The following is a 24,298-nucleotide window of genomic DNA, read 5'->3' on the forward strand; positions in this document are numbered from 1 at the left end:
TTTAATTACCATTGTCTAAACTTAAAGTGGATAGAACGTTAATTTATATTTAATGACTATCTAACATAATCAATGGTATTATTTTTCAAATGGAAAAAAATTTAATTCCAAAAGAAAATCCCCACTTTAAATGTTATGAATAGATTGTATTTCTATAATATACGAATGCATATATAAATTGTATGTGTTTTCCCTATAGTTTTTGCGAAAAGCATGAACAAGCTTAAGTTTGTTAGAAAATTTTAAATTTATATTTAATTCCCGGCAAATCGTATAATTGTTTATCGATATTTATTGATATTCGGCATTTAAATGTCTAACAGAAATATAAAACACATTATTTTACATTTAAAATTCCCCATTTTAATCATTTAACAAGTACACACTTTAATATTAAACTTTTTCTTAGCGGCAACAATGTCAATTGTGGGCGACTCAAAGCATCCGAACAATACCTGCAACACAATGCATTCGCATAATATATTTCATCTTTTTTCAATTAATTTAGCTAATTATGTTAAGTAAAAATATTTAAAAAAAATGTCCGTTATTATTTTGTTTAAAGTGCGCGCTTCCTGAATTTGCGGCGCTAAAGTGCTCGCACTGTATTATACTTGATGATACTCGTCGAATTCATTCTGATAAAAAAAATCGTTATCGTTCGTTGTTGTTTGACTCATGCAGATAACGATTTGCAACAGCTATAGCTATCAGCAATAACGATACTGTCAGCACGCAGCGATAGCGATAATAAAAACAAAATATATTTCGGACGAAGCGGTTGTGTTGCGCGTTAAATCAAGAATAAAACTCGTATGCGAAGGCGTTTCGGCGTGTGTTTTTAAATCGTTTTCAACAGAAATAGCTGCGGTGAACATAGCAAATGTTAAAAGTATAGTGACTGAGCATATATATGAAACAAATAAATATTGTTAAAAATTTATAAAAGTAGTGCGGTGGCGCTAAAATGACCACATAGCAATTTTATAAAAAAATACGGTGTGTAACGATTAAAAGTTGGTTAAATGAACTTTTCAATTGTTCAAACAGACTAGGAATTTCCGTTGACTAAATAAAACGCAAAGAACAACAATAAAAACGCAAAAGCAAAGAGAGAAAAAAAAAAACAATTTCAAAAGCAAACGCAACCTGTAGCTGTAGCTCTGGCCTCAGGCACAGCTGGCGCTTTGTACGTTTTTTTTTTGACTTGGAAACGGAATTGAAAAATTTGGGTCTCTTTGTGTGTTTTCGCAACACGGAAGCAACAAATGCTAATGCCTTAAAGCAGCGCAAAAAAAAACACAAATAACATAATATCAAAAGCTATATAAGTTACAACATAATAATAATAACAAGCAGTCGTGTTAACAACACAGCAAATCTTTAAAGAGAAAATGTGGTGCATAGTAAACCTGCCAAACGGCAGTCACCAGGCTGTCAAATTGGATCCCAAAGCCATCGGACATGAATGCCTTGAAAAGGTGAGCACAAAATTTCTATTAACTATTAACCACAACCACAACGAAAGTGAAATACTCTACCCTACGCACACGCACAAACATACATACATTTATACATATGTATTTGTGTGCCATGTGTGCGCGCTTGAGCGTAAACACAATGCGAATATTTGAATTGTAAAATTGACGAACTACAGACTAGCCACAGACATTGAACTCGGTATAAAGCTATTGTTGCTATTAAATAAAAATATATGTACATCAAGTGTACAAAGTGTGTGTCAACATGGGCAAGAAGTGTCAAGCAAAGTGTCAACGAATTTTCGAAGTTCGAATTCGCATTGCTTATCAATTTTAAAGGCTGATCTATTTGTTATTGTTCGTGCATGTTTATTTGCATTATTTTTGTTTATTAGTTTTGTGCTAATGCCTTTTTAAATGGCAAATGCCTTGACTCTTGCAGCTTATCAGCTGTTGAGCAGGCTCAAGGACACAATGTAAAGTGTGTGTGTCTAAAAAGTTAATTAATTAATAATACCAAAGGGAAAAATAAATTATGTGTTAGTTGCTCGCAAAAAAACACGTGCTAAAATGTAATTTAGTAGCAGCTAAAATTTACTACGTGGGCGGGACGGGGCGGGGCAGGGCAGTGCTGAATTTATTTATAAAGGAGTGCCAGCTTACATAATTAGCTTAATGAGTACATATGCATGTTATTGACGCCAATTAATATATTTTTCTGCGGCATTTATTTGCTAATCATGTTGTATGGAGAGTGCACAGTACAATGTCCAAGTACCCAGGTGGTGGTGGTGGCTAATTGGAACTCGAACCCACTTGAAAAGCAAACACTTGAGAAAGCCGCCTTAGTCGACGTCGCTGCTGCTGCTGCTGCTGCTGCTGCTTCTGTTACGAATTGCCAATTCGGCTTGTTTGTTAGCCTAATTAAGTCTTTTGGCATATTTATTTGTGTTGGCACTGCCCCAAATACAAGCAAAGCTACACAGCTACATATGCCTACGTATACGTATACATATAATTGCGTTTTCTTTGCTATCTAATCAAACAAACACACACACACCTACACAGCTTAGATAGATATACTATTAATGGCACTGTAAATACACAAAACAGCGCCAAGACAAGTTGAGTTGTCAAGCTTCTTGCGCCTTATCTAAGGCCCCCAAAGTCAAAAGGAGCGTCAACAACAGTAAATACGTTCTCCCTTTAACTTGGAGGTGCATTGCTCTATCTTATCATAAAGCGAGTACAAAAGTTACAAGCTAAAGATAACTGAATTTTACTAGAAAAACTTGTTTTGATGCAGGGATTAGTGCGAATTTTCGAAAACAGTTTAAATCTGAAGAGTGTGGCGCTTAAGCTGCAAGCTAAAGATAATAGAATCTACGAATATTCGAATTCGAAACTCAAGAAACTCAACGCTTACGCTGCATTAGCTACTTACCGAGCACAAAGTTACAAGCTAAAGATTAAAGTTAAAAGAATTTTACTTATTCGAGTTCGAAACTGAAGAGTTTGACGCTTACGCTGCATTATGCATTATCGACTTAGCTAAATTTAATAGAATTTCGCATATTCCAATTCGAATCTGCAGAATTTGACGCTTAAGCTGCATTAGCTACTAGTTAAAAGAATTTTACTTATTCGAGTTCGAAACTGAAGAGTTTGGCGCTTTAGCTGCATTATTCATGCTTAGACAACAGTCACACATGTGCTCGTACTTTAGTCATAATCTTATTATAGGCAATTTGTCGCATTAATTTGGTTAATATTTAATCGCCAATCGAGATTTATGCCGCCACCATAATGCGTCATCAAAGGGCATATAGCATTGAATTTTTGTTTTTTTTTATCAGCAATGGACAAAGTTCTTGTAACCAGCGATAACGCGCTGGACTGACCGATGTCGTCATCATCATCATCATCATCATCAGCAGCAGCAGCGTTGTCATTGGCTCTTGCCTTCGTAGCTGTGTGTTAATTAAATTGCGCAAGTCGATTTTAAAATTGAAGCGCAATGAAATGAAATATCTGCAAGGCACTTCACAGGCAATTAACTACCGTTCTCGAGTGATGTGTGTCTGTGTGTGTGTGTGTCATGATGATGAATGTGTTACATTGGACGCTTTGGGATTTCATAAGTGATTTCATTTAGCAATTACGACGTAATAAAATTGCGCTTATCCTGTAACATAGGCTGAAGGTTTAACAGCAGCAACGAAGGAAAACAAATTGCTCTGGAGCATAAATAAAGTTTGCTTTGGTATATGAGCTCATAAAGTGAGAGATCATAATAAAGCAAATTTGTGCATTAATTTATATAATATAAACAATAAGACAAGTTAGCACTAAAACATGAAAGCAACTCAAATTTTCTTTATTGCTTAAGTAAATTAATATTAAAATAAAGTTAGCAGCAAGAATGAAAATTAAAAGAGACTCAATTTGCAAACAAATTCATATTAAAAAATAATATATTACTAAGAAATTTACTAATAGGAAAATAATTTTATACTTAGTAGCTTTTTTAATATAATACTAAAATATTTTTATACTTAAAGTACGATGATCATCATAGGATTTCATTAGAATTTAAGACTAAACTCAAGCTGAGAGGTTAATAACTTTTGGAATTTGTTCAGTTCACTGGCACTAAGTTTCGACTCTACGGCGTACTCATTACTACTACCTACTATATTTATATATGGGATGCTAACAAAGTAGAGCAATCGCTGTTCGAGATCTGTGCAAGATTGGAGGAGCAGCTGGTGTAAATGAACTGTGCATTTAACTGATAAGCGACATTCCCAAGGCAATTGCAACTGCAACACCAGTGTGTGTGTGTGTGTGTGTGCGAAAGAGAAAGCATGAGCGCGGTAAGGGCAGAGATCATTGCATAATATTGAATTGCGGGGCTGCGCTTATCGCAGATTTGTGTGTGAATATGAAATGAATGCACATTGTACACTGATTGTGTGTGTTTAAAATTGGAATAGGCAAAAGCCAGCGGCGGCTGTGACGTCAGCGGGCGGCTATGACTTTCGTTCGCTTGTCGGTTTGCGTGTCAAAGGCAAATTATAAATATGTTCGTTACGACGAGCATTCAATTCAAATGCATACAAAGTCCAACTGGGATGCGGCTGGGGGCTGGGGGGAGGCGCTTGCTGCCGTAATCGAGCGACAGCGCCCGAAAAATAGAAAAGTTTGCGATGAGTATTTGGACTGTACTATGGAGTTGCATGCAACAGTTTTTTCAATTTTGAATTTGCACTTTTGGCAACTAGTTTAATGACTTTGCTAATTACCTGTTACTTGAACTACAGTGAACACACACACACACACACACACACAGTGGAGCTAATCGAAAGTCTCAAGTGTGCCAGCTCAAATTGCTTTCATTAATGTTGCATGACGTAGCGAATTTGAGTTGCACTCGCTGCATACCACTGTGCTGGCATTTTGCAGTGTTATCAGCTTGTGGAATTTGGCCAAGTTAGCTGACACACACACACAAGTGTAATTATATTTGTGAACATGGCTGTGTGCCTATAACAAGGATTTGCTACTCTCAAGTGCCAAATGGGGTGGGTGCTGTTCGACTTAAGTGCGTGGCAACAATTGAAAGGCGACAACGCAGATGAGTTCCCCACCCAACAGCCAAGTGAAGAGCGCTGGCAAGCGGGTCAAGTGCAGCAGCGGCAACTGCCGTTGGCCAATTTGTCAGGATGCAACAAAAGCAGACGCCGCTGCCGCTGCCGCCGACGCCTGCGACAGATAAAGCTCCCAAAGCTGGCAAGTAATTGGGCTTGGCACATGGCTGCCAAACAGAATATGCATGTATAGGTGTGTGCATGTATATGTGTGTGTGTGTGCTGAGTAAATGATTAAAAATAAACAAGCAGCGTTAGCTTTCGATTTATCCGATCAATGCTCTACATTGTCAAACTCTCTCCCGCTTGCCGCTCTCTTTTTTAATTCCATAGCGCGCGCTCTATTTAGCGCTCTCGCGCGCTCTCCCTCTCTTACGCTCTCTTATGCTCTTTGATAAGCAATTTCTTAGCATACACATGTCAACAGCAATAATTTGATAAGTAAATCAGAGTATAAACGTATAAACGTAAAAGATATAAAAAAGTAAACGATAAATAATTTCATTGCTGCGAAATTCTTAAGACGCAATTTCGTTCGCTTTGCTTCGCGCTTTTGTTAATAACCAATTTGGAATTGTTTACATAAACGTAGCCCCCAAACGAAAAATTCAATCAGCGCCGCCTGCTGGCTTACAAGAGTTTTGGATGGCAATATTATTATTTTAAAATACATAAATATATAACAAATGAAATAAGTAAAACGCCATTGTGGGCTTCACTTGTTTGTCTCGCAGTCTGGCATTGTTTTTGTTTTTTTTTATCACAGTTCCATTTGCTGTTTTTACACTTTTTCTGCTGTTTTTTTCGTTTTATTATATTTTTTTTGCTCTCTTTTGTAGGTGTTGTTGTTGTTGGTCCCCACCCCACTCAACAGACATGCAAAATTTAAAACGCAAAAAACACAGCCAAACGAGATTTAACTTTATACATACTTACATATATATATATGTATATATATGGTATTTTATATATATTTTGTTTTTGGTGGCTCTTTGCGCGTCTGACTTTTGTTGTATTTTGTCAAGTTTCGTTTCGCATACACAAAACTCTGCTTGCATTTGTATCTGAACTTGAATGTGAATTTTCAAATGTATCTGTATCTGTTTCTTATTTGTTCTGCGTCTGTTGCGCTTCTTATTTGCTTTTTTTTTGGATTGCTGCTAAAGCTCTCTTTGTACTAAAGCTGTTGACATTTACTTGCCTTGCTGCCAAGCAATATAAACAATTTATGCAAACATCATATTTATTGGCAAATATTACAAATAGAATAATAGAATTCGCATTGGCAGCAGGTGAAATCGCTAAAGGCGGTAATTCCAACTTTTTAGTTGCTTTATTATTGTAGTCACTATTATTTGTTAACTAAAATTATCTATTAATGCCGAAAATAATCTTTTGAAAAACATTTCATAATTGTTTTTAAAGTTAAAAGTTCTTAAACCCTTTCGGATTCAGATATTAGCATTCGAACTACTCCTGATCAAAGCTTAAAATAAATATAAATTTCGAATTTACCAGATCATATTTAAAGCAATTTAATAAATTTCCTTTTCGGATTACATTATTACATTTCGAATTATCTACATCAAAGCTTAGTCTAAATCGTAAATTTAACTTTCATTCAAATCAAAGCATAAACAACTTAAAAAATTTCTCTATCAGTTTAGTATATTACCTATCGACTTATACAGTTGAAGCTTAAACAGAATTAGTTATTTCCTTTTCGAATTCGAATATTATCTTTCGAACTATTCATATTAAAGCTTAAACCTTTCGCATAACGCAAATCAAAGCTGAAACAAATTGATAGCTAATAAAATAATAAACAAATAATGCTCAACGACTGTTTTAAAAACAAGTTAATTATTTTTTATTATACATATTTGATTTTTGCTTTTGATTTTGTCACTTATTTGTTCAGACTCTCCGGTGGGTCGGTTGTTCTTTTTGTCAGTAAACAAATATATCAAAAATTAATCATTCACAGATTCTCTGTGGCGCATTCCATTTTGTGTCTATAATTATTTCATGCTGTTTTCAAGTTGTTTTGTGTTTTTGGCAGCAAATAAAAGCAGAATTACAAAAAAAATATATATATGTATATATTCTGAATAATAATAAAGCCTACGACACAAGTTCGCCATAAATTTTCAACGCACACACTAGTGACTGCTCTGGCTCCCATGTGTATGCTCAGATTTATGCATGCAAAACACACACATACACATATGAATATTGCAATTGTATTTGTATGCATTGAATATATTTCACTGGTAACTTTAGCATTTAATTTGGAAGCCACAAATAGTAAATAATCGTTTGAAACAAAATACACATTTTTTTGCTATTAAATTTCAACTGCATTCTAATTAATTCGTTGGCATTTTCGATTGTTGATTCAAACACAAACACACAGACATTATTGTGGTCCTTAGCCCGTATGTGTGCAGCCAATTAACTGAAAACGGAATCAAGTTTTTGCATTTCCTGCAGCCAACTGCATAATCAAATCAATTTATGGCATAGAAATTTGCATTTATTTATTTATGCATATGCGCTATATAAAGTCCAATCAATTTTCCAAACAATTAAATCTGGCAGCAGTCATAAGGCAATTGTAAAATTAATTTCAACAACTGCCAAGAGCAATTTCTTGGGTTTCCAGCTCATCAAGATGCGTTTGCCCAGAGCTGTCGCTTTCATTGCACCAATGCCGTCCATCAATTCTGTTGACTGCTACTTGTTGTTGTTGTTGCTGTTGCTCTTGTGGTGGCCCAAAACACACATTTGTTAGCCCAAAATGCAAAACGTTCGTTCAGTTGGGGCCATGCACAGAGTTGCCAAATGTTGTTGCAAAATCAAAGTGTTTATATTTTCAAATTGGCTGCGCAGCAAGTTGGCAACTCTATGCTGTGGGAGTCCTTGTGGTCTCTGGCAGTCACTTGTATACCTGTCTATGTGTGTGTGTGTGTGTGTGTCAACAGAATTTATGTTTGCAGCAATGCAGCCAAAGTATCTATAACAGCAACATGACTTCGAGGCAAGTGCCACGAATCGCATCCAATCAAAGGGAAATTAAGTAAACTCGCGTGCCACGCAGCTAAAGTTTAAGCTTGGTGGGTGGGTGGTTGGGTGGTTGGGTGGCTTACGGAAATGAAGTCAGCGCGTCACGTGCGCGAATTCGTAAGCGCCTTTTGGCTTTGGCTTTGGCTTTCAAGCAGGCACTTGTATCGATTTAATTGTTAAAGCCAAACAACTACTGAGCTCGCTGAGTGGCCTCAAAGCTAAAACCAAATGCAATGCCAGAGAGCCGAGCCGAGCCATTGGACTAATTAGCCATGACTGGGCGCACTCATTCGCTCGACAGTGGACAGCCAGCCAGCCAGGCTGACAATGCGGCCTCTTAACAGCAACGTTAATCCAGCGACAATGGCGACAACGTCCAGTCTCAGTCCAAGTCTCAGCTGCTTTTGTTTTAGACGCAGCTTGGGCGTGGGCGTGGGCGCTGGGCGCTGGGAAGGCTTTTAAGCCGACACTTAATGCAATTACCGCCACCGCTGTGGACTGTTGGCCATGGGCTGGCGCACACTGGTGCGCAATACATCAGCATTTGGCATAGTGTGTGGTGCTATTAAAATTTTATGAGCTGTTAACCACTGTAGCTGTATCTCTCTCACTCTTGGCCATGATGGACACTTTGGCCATAACACTTTTCTGCTGTTGCACCCAATAGGCGTCAGCATGCCACCGCAGGCTGTTGCTGCTGCTGCCTCTGTTGCTGTTGCTGTGGGCAACACAGAGCTATAATAGCGTTTATGTTTGGCTGAGCTCCCAGGTATACGTATTGCTTCTTGTACTTGTACTCATATCCGCAGCCTTTGTTCCTGGCTGGGCATTATCCTTGAACTGAACACTGCAGCTGGCTGGCTGGCTGGCTGGCGAAAAAGGAAACGCTGCAGAAAGCAGAAAAAACCATAGAAACCTGACGTGGCATAACAGCAGCAGCAGCAGCAGCAACAAAGCCGCAGCGGAAGGCACAGCGGCACGGCATGGCCCAGCGAGCGAGGATACCACAAAGCAGCGCCTCCCGTACTAAGAAAACAGCATAATAAACAATAAAAAAAAAACAAATGCAGCAAGTGCGAGTGGCAACAAACCAAAAAGTGCGCTGGCTTAAACAAATAAAATGCAACGGACGCAGGACTTAGTTGCATGCATCCTGTAGGGAATTGGCTGCAATAAATTTGGTTGCGCCGAAATTTATACATAAATTTATTGAACGCAGCTTTAAATAATAATAATAATAATATATTTTTGTTCACCTTGCCCACAGTTGGGCGCACACACTGAGTGCCATTTGTATGTGTCTCTAATGGCAGCAGCGCAGTCGCTTTTGTTACGCTTTTATATTGCAAATGCCCGTAGCTTTTATTGTTTTTCATTTGCTTTGCAGCTTTTCTTTATGTGCAGCAAGTGCATAGGGCTTACACACACAAATACAACGAAATGTTTTTGAATACTCAATGCATATTGTTTGCTTACTTGTTGTTGTTGTGTATGAAGCTTATTGTTTGGTTTGTAGTTTGCTAAAAATCGGCAAACAACTCAAAGAGGGGAAATTCTGATGACAGCGATAAGAACGTTAGAGGCCCAAAAGGCATTTAGAGTCCTAAAAGCAAATTGGGTTATCGATTAAAGCATAAAGCTGTAACGCCTAAATAATAGTATATTAGTAACTTTTTTTCGCATGCCTTTTATTATTAATCATTAGCTATGTTAAATGCCCGTCGGCACATTCCATTCCCTTCCCTTCCCTTCCACACTGCTCGGCTTTTGCTTTTTGTTTGCGCCTTGGAGCCGCAACTATATATGCAAGTCCAGTAATCCCCTTTTAATTGCTTGGCTTTTGTAAATTCTTGCATGCAAAATTAATTAAATGTGTAAGTCTAATTAAATGCAGAGCGACAGAGAAAATGAGAAAGTGTTGGCAGCTCTTTGTATTCTCGTTTTAAAGGACACTTTGTCATTGACAAACTATTTCCCATTAATTATGTACACTACACGTACAAATTTTGCTTCGGATTACAATTTTATACCGTACACTAATTGCCATTGTCGACTCTCTAATTGACAATCTGTGTGTTTCTGTGTGTGTCTGTGTGTGTGTGTTTTTCTTGGTGTTTTTTGAATTATTCATAATCTTTTTGTTGTTTACGTTTCTGCTTGTTTACTTCCAAAGTTCAGGCAAAAGCAAAGTACAAACTGAAGGTCTTTTTATAGCACACACTCTTAAATATCCAAAAAGAAGCAACACTCGTGTCTTCCTGCAAATTACGAATTTGTTAGCATAAGGGCAACGACTGGAAATGCTTGAAAGAGAACGAAATGTAAAAAAGTATTTAAGATAAAACTCTTTGAAACTTAACTCGGTGTAAGATGATTGGAGATTTATCTCTTTTCTTCTGAAAACATCGCGCTGGAAATGCTTGAAAGAGAACGAAATGTAAAAAAGTACTTAAGACAAAACTCTTTTAAACTTAACTCGATGTAAGACGATTAGAGGTTGACTTCTTTTCTTCTGAAAACATCGCTCCTCCGTTAAATTATCGGAAGGTTTCCTAAAAGGCAACTTGAGGAGGAGTCTTTTAATCATCGAAAGGTGATTCAATTTTAAAAAGGTTATTTTGGGAGAAACTTCCATTCATGTTCTTTTCTTCTAAAGTCATCGCTCTGCCGACAGATTAACGAAAAACGACTAATTCTTAAAAGGAAGAAGTCTTTCAAAGAGAGGAAAAATGTCATCAAAAGAATTTCATACATATTTTATATGTGTGTGAAATTAGGAAAAGATAAATTAGTTGAAACAATAACTTTTAATTGAAACTGATGCTAAACCTTTTCGAGGCTATGACTGAGGTTAGTTGGGTTTCTATTTGGGTTAAACCATTTAAATACCATGTGGCCATTTACATTTATAGTTACTTAATTACAGACATTAGCCAACACTGCTGTCGTCTAATCTCTGCCATAGCAAGCGTCATTATGTTTGACATTATTTATTTTGCAATCCTCACACTACAGAGAGTCCGACGCTCTTAACTGAATGGGAAATTGTGCATTTTAAATGAAGTGAAAATTGCCATATGTACGTATAATTTGAGCTGCTGCTGCTGCTGGTTGGTTGGTGTGTCCTCAAAATTGTTCTAGTGGCTACACAGCTACAATGTTGACTTTGCCATTCAGGCATCATTAACTGAAATGACCAAGTCATTTAAATGGCAAAGAGCCCACCACAATAAAGGGGTGGGGCGGGGCGGGGTAGGAGTTACTTTGGCGTAGGCGTGTCACGCGCGATTTCCGATAGGGTGGCCAAACCAATGGGAACAAGGTTGCGCACAATTACACAGCAGCGAGGAATAATGAGAGCCGGGCACGAAAGCCACGAAACCAAGTCATGAGATATGGCGTGGCGACTGCAAGTGCAAGTTAGGACTTTGATTTAACGTTAGAGTCGAAGTGCAGTTATATTATTATAGCTCGCTGTCGCTGTTTGCATATAAAATTCAAAATGATCAGGTGCAGACATCAAAAGTAAGCTTTGTGCTTTGGGTTTGGGTTTGAGGTTGGCAGTTAAAAAAACGGCAGAAAATCAATAGAAGGCAGACGACCAGGCACCTGGCAACAGGCTGATACAAAATTTTTGCTTCCCAGCCATCAAATACCAAATACACACACACACACATATATATTTGTGTGTATGTGTGTGCTTTTGTGTGTATTTGATAACTTAATTGAAATACATTGGAGAGCGTATTGCTGGTGCTGAGCCAAAAACTTGTCTCTACACGAGCCAGCGCCTGGCAGCTGAATTTATGAGTAAACACGACCTGGTCATGGTCAAGCAGCTGCAGTCGACGGATAAATCATCAACAGCTACATCTGCTGCTGCAATTTCTGTGGCTGCTGTAACTAAAGGATGCGCTCATATAAATATCTTATAGTTACATTTATGCGCTCGCCCCTTGATTGTGTGTGGGCGTTGTTAGTGCCAAAGCATTTAAGCCTGTTTGCTTGCCAAAAATTAGGCACTTCGGCTGGTGCGCTGAGCTGCAGCTAAAAGCGATTTGCATTTATCGTCGTCTCTCGCCTAAGCTCAAGCTTTTCATATTATGCGCAATTTTTAGTGTCAGCAGCAATTTGGAAGCGCGCCATCATCAGCGCCCAGATATCGCGTATACGACATGCAAACTAATGTGCGCCCCAGTACCAAATTGACTGTAAACAACAGTCTTTTGGCAAAATGCAGGCGACGGCGACGGCGACGGCGACGACGACGGCGACGGCGACATTATGCAGCTTCCAGTGAGTGACTCAGTGAATGAAATGCCGCTGCCCAAGCCGAAACCCATCAGCTGTCGCATGTTGCAATTTACAGTTTTCGTATTTCACTTTCCTTTTGCCTCAAGACCCTGACCTCTGATTCCAAAGGGTTTCTTCATCTTCAAACCACACACACACACTCACACTCACACTCAGAGCTGCGAACAGAGATATTCACTTGCATTTTGAATGCAAAGCGCTGAGGAAAGCTCAGAATAAATACATACATGCATGGGTTTGTGCACTTGACAACTTTTTCTTCACACACACACACGAACACACACTCACACTCACATTCACACACACGCACACATTCCAGCCATATTTCTTGTTTATTTGTGCCAAGTTTTGCGCATTTTGTTAGGCAAACGAAAATGTAATTTATTATGCTCCAAATGTGATGTGATTTTGGCCAACTAAATTTGCTGGCAGCAAGAATAACAAAATAAGCTCAAAAGTCATGGCTTTAAGCGTATGCAAATACGCTTTTAAATTAAATTAATAATACGGATCGTATTTTCATATATATAAATTACTGAACAAAGCTTGTTCAATAATATCAACAAGATAAACAAAATTTATGTGCATAGCTTTCAAATCGTTTTTATAGCGCGCTTTAAAACACGAGAAAACAATTTAGTTTAACAAAAACCAGTTAATAATAGTTATTTTGTAGTTTTTGAAAAGTAAACAATTTTTAATTATGAATATTGCGCAGCGTGTTTAAACATAAATTATCTTAAGCATAATTTTAGAAACATTCGCTGTTTAGCTTTCAAGTCTCTGTATTAGAATTTTTAGAATTTATGAATTACTTTTTTAGTAATTTAAAAACATTTTTTATAGACGATAGACGATTTAAATGAAATGTCGATTTCTATAGAAGCGCTAAATATTTTATTTTGCAAACTAAAACATTTTTTAATGCAGCTTAGTGACTGTTTTTTTTTTTCTTTTAATCAATTAAATTAAATGTTATAATTATCATTAATTTTGTCGCTGCTGCTTAGAGCTAAAAGCACTCTTAAATAAGTGAAATCAAATGACAATTAAATATTGAATCATTCAACTGTAAAACATCTGTGCGCATCAATTTACAGTTGAGTTAAGCTTCAGCACACACAGCTGACAATGTTCTCATAAAGTTGGACTCAATTTCGTGTCACGTTCTTGCAATTGAGCTTGCGACATGCTAATTAGTAACTGACCCCCACCCCAAACCCCGCTCAATCCACAATCCACAATCCTATGCACAGACTCGTTTGCAGCCCTGGCCAGCAAGTAGAACTTAATATTTTAATGCGATTTTATGCTTCACATTTTCTACCATTTGCATTGCAATCACACACACACACACACATACACGCACACGCACACATGCGCGCACACACACTTGCCAAAAAGTGTCTTTTGTCTTACACATTGCGGTTTTAGGGCTTTTCCGCAAATTCGTCGCTGAAAATGACGCATACGTGAATTAGAGAGAGAGAAGAGCCTGCAACAGAAAATTTTTGCGTGCTCCACTTTTAGCTTTAATGCCACCGCCGCCGCTTGCCGCTTGCCGCTTGCTTGTTGTTCTTGTTTTGTCAACATAAATTTTTGGTGTGCGGAGGCTGCACTGCCGCTGTCGGCGTCGGCGTCAGCAGAGACTCTCGTAGGCTGTGCCAAAAGTCACGTACACGCGATTGCAAGCTTAACGTTTTCATTACGGGCTCTGCTTAAAAATGCAGCGCAGCAGCACCAGAGACATGAGTGTGCAATAAGTGGCAACGTTATGTCCTAAAGGCGCTGGCCCCAATTTAGGCCACTGCCTGAAATTGACTCCTTGTAAGGCGATCGCAGCTTTCACTTCAGCCTAACGGTTAAAGTGCAGCTCTCAATGTGAAGGTTATGTGAACTACTAAAAGTTTATGCATATTTGCATTTATGCTTGTTGTTCATTTGTTTTTCTAGTATTGTTGCAGTCTCATTTTGCAATAAAATTTATGTGCAATGTACAAAGTCCAATGGTCAGTCGGTCGCTTACACACACAAACACACACACACAGCAATGCAGACGCATACAAGCAAATGAAAGAAGAGAACAAACTGCAAGTGGGCAAAAGAACAACAAGAAAACATAAAACTAAAACTAGAGCTATTTTGAACAGCAACTAAAACAAATTTAGCAACAGCAATAATGCGCAGCTAAAGACAGGGTGGGGGCGTGGCAAACAAAGGCAGTGGAAAGGCAGTCAAGCAAACAAATCTTTAAGCAAGCGCATCGAAAGTGAAACGCTATAAGTGCAATAATTTGTTGCAAAATGCATTTAAATTTAAACAATGTGTGGCTGGCAAATGTCAAAGGTGCTTCAAGCAAGATTAGCACAAGCGATTCACTTGCTCAATTGGCAATGCAGACAGCTTGTTGTCTAGGCCCGCTAAGCACGTGGCTCGCTCGTCTATAGAAATTTCTCTCGGCTATTGGCTGCATTCATAATTAAAAGCAATGAACACAGAATTTGTGGAGACGATGACTGCCCTCTGTGCCTGTTGCTTGTGTAATGCACACATTGTATGGTATTCAATTTGAATACATTGAACCTGTTTGAGAGCGATCCCGCTCCCCTAGCCCATTTTCATGGCCAGCATGTGCAGCGCCAGCAGCTGCTTACCCCTTTCCCCCCACACACATTTGTTCACGTCAATTTTTTTTTTTTGTTCAACTGATCACTCGCTGAACGCGTGCTCCGAGTTAGCAACAACAACAACAACAGGAAAAGCAAAAACAATTCTAACCATCTATGGGGTCTATCTCTTAGCGTTTGCTTATTTATTTCATTTCCATTTTATAAGACGCTGTTGTGAGAGAGTTGTGCATTGTTTAACCGTCAACGTGTCAAGCACGATTGTCAGCACTAATACATACATACTTACATACATATGTACATACATATGTATTGAATGTACTTTGCTTGATTACACCTACACCTTTGCACTAAACGTTTAGCTGCGCTGACTGCGCTGCTCTCACTCTGCGCTGCTCAGCTTCCGTTGGTTTGCACTTATGCACATAATCATTTACATATTTACATTATATATACATTTTACATTGCACAAGTCTAAATATAAACGCAGGTCGCTCGCAAAAAGTATTGATAATTTCATTTGACTTCGAATTTTACTACATGTGTGTCTAAAGTCCAAAGTCCAACGCCGGCACGCTGTCGACGCTGACGTCACACAGCAACCGCCGCAGCAGCTCCAAACGCGCTTAAGTTACAGTTTTATATATTTTTTTCTTATATTTTTCATCACTGTCTTCTTAAATTTGTTTGTGCCGTTCGTAATCATTTCAATTATAACAACTACAAACAGCAGCTTGAACAATAATAAAAACAAACGGCAAACACAAACATAAAAAAGAGCAAAAGCAATGTTGTCGATCGGCAAAAGCAATAGCAACAACAATTAAAGTAAAACTAAAGCATCACTCACGCTGCGAGTGCGAGTCCAAAGTCCAAATAACATGGGGGTCCAAAGTCCAATCTCAATGCAACGGTCGGGTTTTCTGCCAACATGTTGTGCTAGTCATAAGCAACAAACACACACACACATACAAAAATATACTACATGCATGTAAGTGTGTGTCTGTTTGTTTGTTTGTATGTGGGCACTCTTCACTCTACATCTTGCTTGCTCATTCGCTTACAATGTTTTATTTGTGTGCGCGCTCCGTTAGCTCCTTCTCTTTCTTTGGCGCTCGCGCCCCCCGCCCGCGCTCAAGAGCAACACACTTGTTGTTGCTCATTCTGTTTTGTTTACCTTTCTGCCAAAGAGTTGTAAAGTCGCGCGCGCGCGCTCGCTCTCTTGACAGCGCCGCTCTTAAAACTCTGAACATGTGGAGATCCGTTGGCAAGGCGAGCGCGCATTAAAATTGATAACAGTTTGAAGTGCACTGCTAATGCTTGATGTAAGCCTTAGGCAAAGCTTATAAAACAATAATCTGCTTTGCGTATAAGCCAATGTTGCTATGCTAGCCTAAATATTAAACGTTTAGAGGCACACCCACAAACACACACATACACATGTATTTTACATAAATAACAGCTTGTTGAAAATTGTCGCCGGCATTTTTAAAACAAAACGCAAAAAGTTCACGTTTCGTCGCTTGCTTCTGCGATTCGCATTTATTTAATTTTAGCACATGAAAACGAGAAAAAAAACGAAATACAAATAACACAAATTGTGGACTTTGCACCTTGGTTTATACTAGTGTTGAATAAATTGTTTAACATTGTGTTGCTTTTTTGTTTCTATTATATACTCGAACGCTTTTGTTGCTACGCTGCCACGTTTCGCGCTCAAATACAAATATATAAATACATATGTATTACAATATTAATAAAGTGCATAATATAAAATATAATACGTAATACAAAAATTAAAACAAGTTGCTTAACGCATTAAACAAGAAATCAATTAGAATGGCAGTTGCCATGAGCGTAGTCAATATGTAATTAATGGGCTTAATAAATTAACTTATAGTGCATTATGAACTTAAATTTTCAACAGTTGATTGTATGGCTACGACGCCTCTGCACTTGGCTCAATTGCAGCCTAAATGTTGCCAGTCCCCATCAGCTGCGCAGTCATCAAGCTAACGACTTGGATTCATTTCTGAGTGCACTCATGAATGCGCCTCAAACAGTTAACTAATTAAGCTCGCAAATGCCGTTGACAGCTGCGGTAGACGCTGATTGAGGCGCACTGCATGGTTGAGAGGGGTGAGGGGGATGCAAAATGGTTTCACATGCGAAACGCAATTAATTATAAGCCCAGTCGAGAGAGATCGATTTACATGTCGACTCTGCAACATTGTGGGGGCGGCTGTGCGCCACTTGTAGCTGAAGGCTCTTTGGCATGCAACAACGTAACCGTTATTCTTGTTGTTGTTGTGTGTGTGTGTGGGGTGGCAGCCACATGAGTAGCGCCTGCCACAAATTAGTTCGCTGCTGGGTTTGGGCTGCTGCTGCTGCACAAATCCAAAATAATTAACAACATAAAATGTATTTTGTATAACCGAATTGAGTTGCAAAATGCAAAGCGCTGAAGCCTGCTATTGTTGCTAAGCAGCAATCACCCACACCCCTCACCCCTCACCCCTCACCCACTTTGCCTGCCTAATTGAAGAGTGAAAATGTGCGAGGCGCTGATGCGTGACTCCAGGGAAGCAACTTGTTGCCTTGGCTACCACCTGCAAGTGCCAACCCAATCACCCAACCACCCAACCACCCAACCAGCTCAGACTTAACCCACACCCACACCCATGCACAGAAGTTGTCTCATTATGTAAAGTGCTCGAGGGTTGCGACGAGCTGCGGCATAAACTTGGACTAAGACTGACTCTGACAGCGATTTGGGAACTTGAAGCAACAACAAGTGTTGGCTAAAGCAACAACAACAACAACAACAACAATAAACACACATTGACAAAAGTTGCTGCCTGCTTTGGCATTCGGATTTTGCGAGCTAAAATTCCATTTCATGCTGTTGCTTTAGCTCTTGGGCTGACCCAAGCGCCGAGCATTGCGTGGGTGGTGGGTACGGTACGTCATCGGCTTGACGTTGTTGATTTCCAGTTAGTTATCTTGTCGTTGTCATTATTGTGCTCAACGTTTGTCGCTCAACTGACTACTTGGGGTATATGCGAGTGGACACATGCGTTTTAAATTTTATTTTAAAGTACATTTGCTGTATTTTTTATAAGTAACAGCGTCGCAGGAAGTTAAACTCTGTTTGACTTTCAATGGTATGTCAAGGTCAGGCAAACTGTTGCTGCTGCTGCTGCTGCTGCGGCTTCGTTTTGTGCGCAATGCTCGTTGCATAAGCAAGCAAATATTTCGAGGCTTTGTTTGGGGGGCGGCGCAATTGGACTGGGCGTGGGTGTGGCTGCCAGTTGCAGTTGTTGTGGGCTTGCTAGGGTAGCTGTCATAGCAACGTTCATAGGCGTGGGTGGGGTGTGGACAACTAACAGAACAGGACAGGACATGCTGAGCTGCTGGCGACAAGCGACTTGATAAGCTATGACTGATAAGCTGTATATGCGATTGGGATTGGGATTGGAATTGAATTCGCTTTGTTTAAATTTCATTTCAATTTAAATCATTGCCAACATTTAATTTAATTCTTTTTTTATTCGCTTTTAGGTCTGCAAGGCTTTGGGCATTGTCTGCGAAATGGAATACTTTGGCCTGGAGCCCTGGACGCCCAATCAGAAGGAGTCGCGCAGTCGTCAGTGGTACAATCTGCGGAATCGTTTGCATGGCGACAGCGGCAGCAGTGGCAGCATTCAGCTGATGCTGGCGCTGCGCGTGAAATTCTGGGTGCCAGCCCATACGATTCTGCAGCAGAGTGTGCGCGATTTGTTCTACACGCAGGCGAGGCAGGATCTGTTGGAGGCGCGTCTCTATCCGCTCGATTGGAGCAATGCCGCCAAGCTGGGTGCGCTGCTTTGCCAGGCGGACGGCATACGCTTCAATGAGCAGTCGCTGCATGCCAAGTGTCCCATACGCATGCGTCAGGAGCTGGCGCAGCAGCAGCTGGCGCAACAGCAGCAGGTGAAGCAGCAGCAAATACGCAAGGAGAAGGAGCATGTGCTCAGCTTCAAGAAGCGTCGCCTGAGCAAGCAAAAGTCGCTCGATCACATTGAATGCTGCACACTGTCGGCACCAGCAACAGCAACAGCAACTGTTGCCAGCACCAGCAGCAACAACAGCAGCAACATCAATCTACAGGCCTCCACATCCGCGTCGACTTCAAGCACACCCAGCAACAGCAGCAGCAGTCACTCCAGCCTGGATGAGCGTCTCATTAGCACCCCACTGCGCAACTATGTGCAGTATCTGCTGCTGCCCAGCGGCGCCAGCGAGCCACCAGAGGATTTCCTGCGTCAAATTGCCCTGGAGCACAGCAAACTGGCCAAGCTGCCCATGAGTCCCAAGTCGGCCAAGTACTGGCTGCTGCAAGCGATACAAGAGCTCGCCGGCTATGGCGAGGAGCTCTTCAGCGGCGTTGCTACCAATGAGAGCGCCACGCGCTGTGAAATTGCAGTTGGCGCTCATGGCATTACCGTTAGCCGCGGAGATGACAAAGAAAGGTGAGTCCGAAACCCATCTCCGAATGCACTGCTCTTACTTATGCCTTGCTCCTTGCCCCTTGCAGCATCTCGTTTAGCGCCATTACGGCTGCCAAGTCGCTGAAGCGCACCTTCAAGCTGGAGTATCTGGATGATCACAACGACCGCAAGGAGCTGGAGATTAAGCTGCCCAAGCAGCCCATTGCCGCCGGGCTCTATCGCTCCATTACAGAGCGCCACGCCTTCTATGTGTGCGACAAGGTGCGCTGCGTGGTCACCAATCAGTTTACGCGCGATCTCAAGGGCACCATTGCGTCCATGTTTACGGATACGGAGCTGGGCAAGCGCTATGTATTCGATATACAGCACACGTGCCGCGAGGTGCACGATCAGGCGCGTCGCAAGCTGCTGGAGCGTGGCGGAGATGTGGCCGTGCCTGCTCTGGCGGGCGACACTGACGCCAGCAGCGGTGGCTGCTGCGAGTCTGGCTTAGATATTGTTGCTGGCGTTGGCGATGCCGGTTCCATGGCCGGCAAGATAGATTTGGCCATACGCGAAAAGGAGGAGCGTGAGGCGGCGATTGAGCGCTGCGTGGACACGCGCATATCCGAAGCAATGCAGTGCAAGATTTGCATGGATCGCGAGATCAACACAGTGTTCAATCCATGCTGTCACGTCATCGCATGTGCGCAATGTGCAGCCAGGTAGGTCGTCCTAGTAAGCAACTCCACACACAGTAACTAACTTGCACTCTCTTTCGCTCTCTCTTACAGGTGCAGCAATTGCCCAAACTGCCGCGTCAAGATCACCAGCGTAGTCAAAATCTATCTGCCATCCGAACTGCGCACCAGCCAACCCGCTGTCAGCAGCAGCAGCAGCCACTGCAGCAGCAGCAGTGTCGCCCCAGCGGATCAGCAGCAGCAGCAGCAGCAGCAACTTGAGCAGCTTGAGGATGCCAGTCCAAGCTCGAGTGCCGGCTTAGCTGCTGCCGCCGCCGCTGTGGCGCCGAATGTGGGAGAGCCAAAGGTAACGGCGGCCGCCTAGAATTGGTTGTGCTCGCTGCTATTCCGGCTGATGGAATGGGTGTGCGTGCCTATCGTGTGATCGTGACCTTATGTTGCTGCTATGACAAAATGACCATAATAATTTCGAGGGAACAAACCAAAAATGATAAAAACCACAAATCAAAAAAACTACACTAAATCAAAAAATTGAGTTTTCAACTCACACACACACACACACACACACACACACACATAGAACACATAGCTCGTATACTCGTATCTTTACTCAAGTATTTTATGCATATACAACACGACTATAAAGTGCTATTTAACCCTATCTAAGACTTTGCTGTTTAGTCGGTTTAGAACATAGTAAGCCTATCTATATATACCTACTAATGCATATATATATATATATATAAAACATAGCGTAATCTACATATATATTTACTAACCATGAATGTACAATACGTAGCATGTATAAGTCGAGCTGTTACATCAGTTACTTACTATATATATACTGTTAGAATCTAAAGTCTCTTTTTACAAAACGACACGAAACGCAAGATGTATTTATTAATATGTATTTAATGCCCATAAACTCTTTAGTATTTATTAACACTAACTTACCTGAGCGCCGTATCCAGCCCCGCGAAATTCTCATATGGCATATACTTACATATTTCGATGTGTTATTGTTGTACATATACATATATCCATATATTACGTAGTGACCTAGGACAAGCGTACAATAATCGCAAGTTTAAGGAGCAAACATAGTACTAAGTACCTGCAAACTTCAAGCTGCTTGAATCGCCCAGTGCGATTCTCAGTGGCCTACATACAAACATAAACATAAATATACATACATAGATTGAAAGATATATATATATATATATACATACAACTGTTTAACGTAGTCAATAATAATTGTTAACATGTTATACCTTAAGCAAATATAAAACCTTCAACTTTAATTTCTATATTTTCGTTTTATTTATTTTTTGACTACTATTTTTATACTCAACTTTGACATATTTTCTTATACTATATTACTTTTCTATATCATTACATTTTTGTTGCAAATATTTCTTCTTTCTTTTTCAACTTTCTTTTTCAACTATCAAATGAAATATACATCATGAATAAATATATATGTAAAACTGCATTCAACTTTCCCTTATCCATACATTCGCATCGCATCGTATCATTACTTCCAATCCTTCATTGCTATTCTTATGACTGGGAGAACATTTGATATGCTTAAAGTGCTTTAAAGCACAATTCTGCTTCCTTATGGCATCTGACAGAATCTTAAGCTCATCATTACGCTGGGTGTAAAAACTAGAAACTTACTAAACTGGAAAATATACTCTTCGTTCAGTGTGAGTTTGATAGCTGCTATTTTGAATATGTATGTACATTGTTTAGCAATAAAAAGTTTAACGAACATAATGCTTTTAGTTTCATTTGCATATTAAATATCTTATATTCAAATTTCGATAAGCAGTAATACTTTTACCGCCAGTGGCACAACATTGGTGTCCATCTGACGTGTGTACACACTGAATTTTTATCCGCGACCAAGCCTGTTCTATCCGTGCCCACAGATACATCGATACATTTTCGATAGCAACCTTTTAGTGTTGCTAAACTGGTCGACAGCTGAGCTATCGCAGTACTTTGCCATCTCTTATTCGTGTTATTGTTATGTTATGCGGTATTAACGATGAAATTACACGCGTACTCGGGCTATTGTTGTTTAATTCGCTAAATATTGCAACAAACGGACAGTAAAGTTGTTACAAATTCGCGTGATTTATTATTGTTACTAGATGTGTTACCAGTGCTAATAGCAAACAACGATCGTCTTGCCGACGTGGGTTTGGGGTCTACATATATATGTATATTTGCCTGATCACGAATCGTTGCATGTGTGTGTGTGTGTACGTGCACATATGTATGCTTATATGTGTAGAGACCACCGCAGTGACCATGAATCGACGGGTTGCTCTCAATTCTGTGAATGTTTACAATAAATGCCTAAAAATGTTACAATTATACAATTGCTAAAACGAATTAAAAAGCGAAAGCAGCAGCAGCATGACTACAACAACAATAAACCGAAGCAACAAAAACAAACCAATACTACTACAGTTAGTGCATACAACAAAACGACAAGTCGTTCTAGAAAAGCTCATAAGAACAACAACAGCGGCGGCAACGGCAGCAACAGCAACAACAACAACACTGCAACAACAAATAAAACAGCTGAAAATACTTAATACTTGACGAGCACGACGCAGAGTTCTTGCATTAATTCGTTCGTTATTCTATTTGTGTTCTTTTAGGCTTTAAAAGCTAAATTTAAACGAAGAAGGAAATCATCGAAGCGCGTAATCACAAAAGAAAACGTGCAAATGCTTAGCCATGTGCCTTGGCTCCAAAATGTGTTTCAGTGTATTAGGCCAACTCTTTGACGTCATCTTAGCCAGCTTCTGACACAGGACTTAAGTCCTATCGTCGCTTCTCTGCTCTTCTCTTCTCTCCGTCGTCAGTCTTAATCGCCTTGCGTGTTTCTTCGTGTTGAGCTTTTTGCTCATTTCGCGCTCGTTGAATCAGCATCCAATACAACCAAACAAACACACACACATACATATACATATGAGCATACACACGCGTTCATATCAGCCTTTAACTGGATGCAGATCTGGATCGTTCAACCGCATAGAGGTCAGTATCTGAACAATCAGGAGAATACCAAAAATATTCATAGTTTATTGATAAGTTTGCAATTATTCATAGCGCAACAACAAAGTTTTAATTGAATTCATTAAAATAAATTGACACTCAGTTCAATTATAATATAGTACGGAAGTTGCGGAAGCCGAACAATTTATTTTCTTTTTATATACATTAAAATAGTTGATCAACAATTTAAGTGTGGTTAGCAAACTTACAAAAAAGAGAGTATTTTAGATATTTTATTATAAAATAACCTTCAGTGGTTGACATTTATGTCTTTACGGCATTTTTGCTCTTGTCATTTAAAATCATAAAAGTCAGCAAGTTGTTTTTTTTTAATTAAAAAATCAATTAAATGAAATTTAAAGACATAAATTTAATTTGCAATCCCTGCTTTTATCTTACATATATTTTAATGTTTTAAGCTATAATACATTTGTAAATGTAGTTAATCCTGATTAAATTTATTAATTTTCGCTGCATCAGGCCTTTAATTGGGAACAATGCAGTATATTATGATTTACACAATAATTAAATGTCAATTCATCTGTGTCTCGTTGTCCGTTTGCCGTCGCTTTGCGGTTGCCTTTGGTTCAAGTTTTAAAGCGGCTACGGTTATATTTGACACCCAGCCCTGACCCTGCTCCTGAAAACATCAAGAGCCTGGCGCTCGACAGCCTTTCATTTCACAGTTAGCGCTGTCCAGTTGTCCAGCCCTGTCCCGCCAGTTGGTGATGAGAAGAGTTTGGCGGCGTCCTACACACGACGGGGGCTATTAATGAAAAAATATATTATGTCCACTTGATACTCTCAACACTTTAAATTTAAAATATTTGTAAAATTTAAGTATAAAAAGCTTATTAAAAGTTGTAATTTTTGAATGCACAAACAATTTATATAAAAAAATATATTAAACTGTTA

The 24,298-nt window shown here is 39.7% G+C and overlaps 2 protein-coding genes across 3 annotated transcripts in view; both read left to right on the forward strand.

Moving 5' to 3' along the window:
* The first annotated feature begins 771 nt into the window (after nt 1–771).
* Nucleotides 772–21,533, forward strand: LOC108597530 (E3 ubiquitin-protein ligase MYLIP). The gene is made up of 4 exons (XM_017984130.1): nt 772–1,481; nt 18,700–19,649; nt 19,715–20,332; nt 20,402–21,533. The coding sequence occupies exons 1-4, from the start codon at nt 1,395–1,397 to the stop codon at nt 20,670–20,672; spliced, it is 1,926 nt and encodes a 641-aa protein (XP_017839619.1). The 5' UTR covers nt 772–1,394; the 3' UTR covers nt 20,673–21,533.
* Nucleotides 21,534–22,344: 811 nt separating this feature from the next.
* LOC108596142 (protein split ends) overlaps nt 22,345–24,298 on the forward strand; it is a 53,112-nt gene continuing 51,158 nt past the window's right edge. Inside the window, exon 1 of one of the 2 annotated variants that reach the window (XM_017981633.1) lies at nt 22,345–23,365. The gene's annotated coding sequence lies outside the window, so the exon portion shown is untranslated. The remainder of the gene's footprint in view (nt 23,366–24,298) is intronic. The other variant, XM_017981632.1, reaches the window with a different exon arrangement.

This window comes from Drosophila busckii, chromosome 2R (genome assembly GCF_011750605.1).
Source record: "Drosophila busckii strain San Diego stock center, stock number 13000-0081.31 chromosome 2R, ASM1175060v1, whole genome shotgun sequence".
Lineage (NCBI taxonomy): Eukaryota > Metazoa > Arthropoda > Insecta > Diptera > Drosophilidae > Drosophila > Drosophila busckii.

Excerpts from the sequence above, each read along its gene's own strand:
- LOC108597530 (XM_017984130.1), top strand. The coding sequence starts at position 1,395 with ATGTGGTGCATAGTAAACCTGCCAAACGGCAGTCACCAGGCTGTCAAA. Across the intron at positions 1,482-18,699 it reads GACATGAATGCCTTGAAAAG|GTCTGCAAGGCTTTGGGCAT; the intron begins GTGAGCACAAAA and ends ATTCGCTTTTAG. Across the intron at positions 19,650-19,714 it reads CGCGGAGATGACAAAGAAAG|CATCTCGTTTAGCGCCATTA; the intron begins GTGAGTCCGAAA and ends TGCCCCTTGCAG.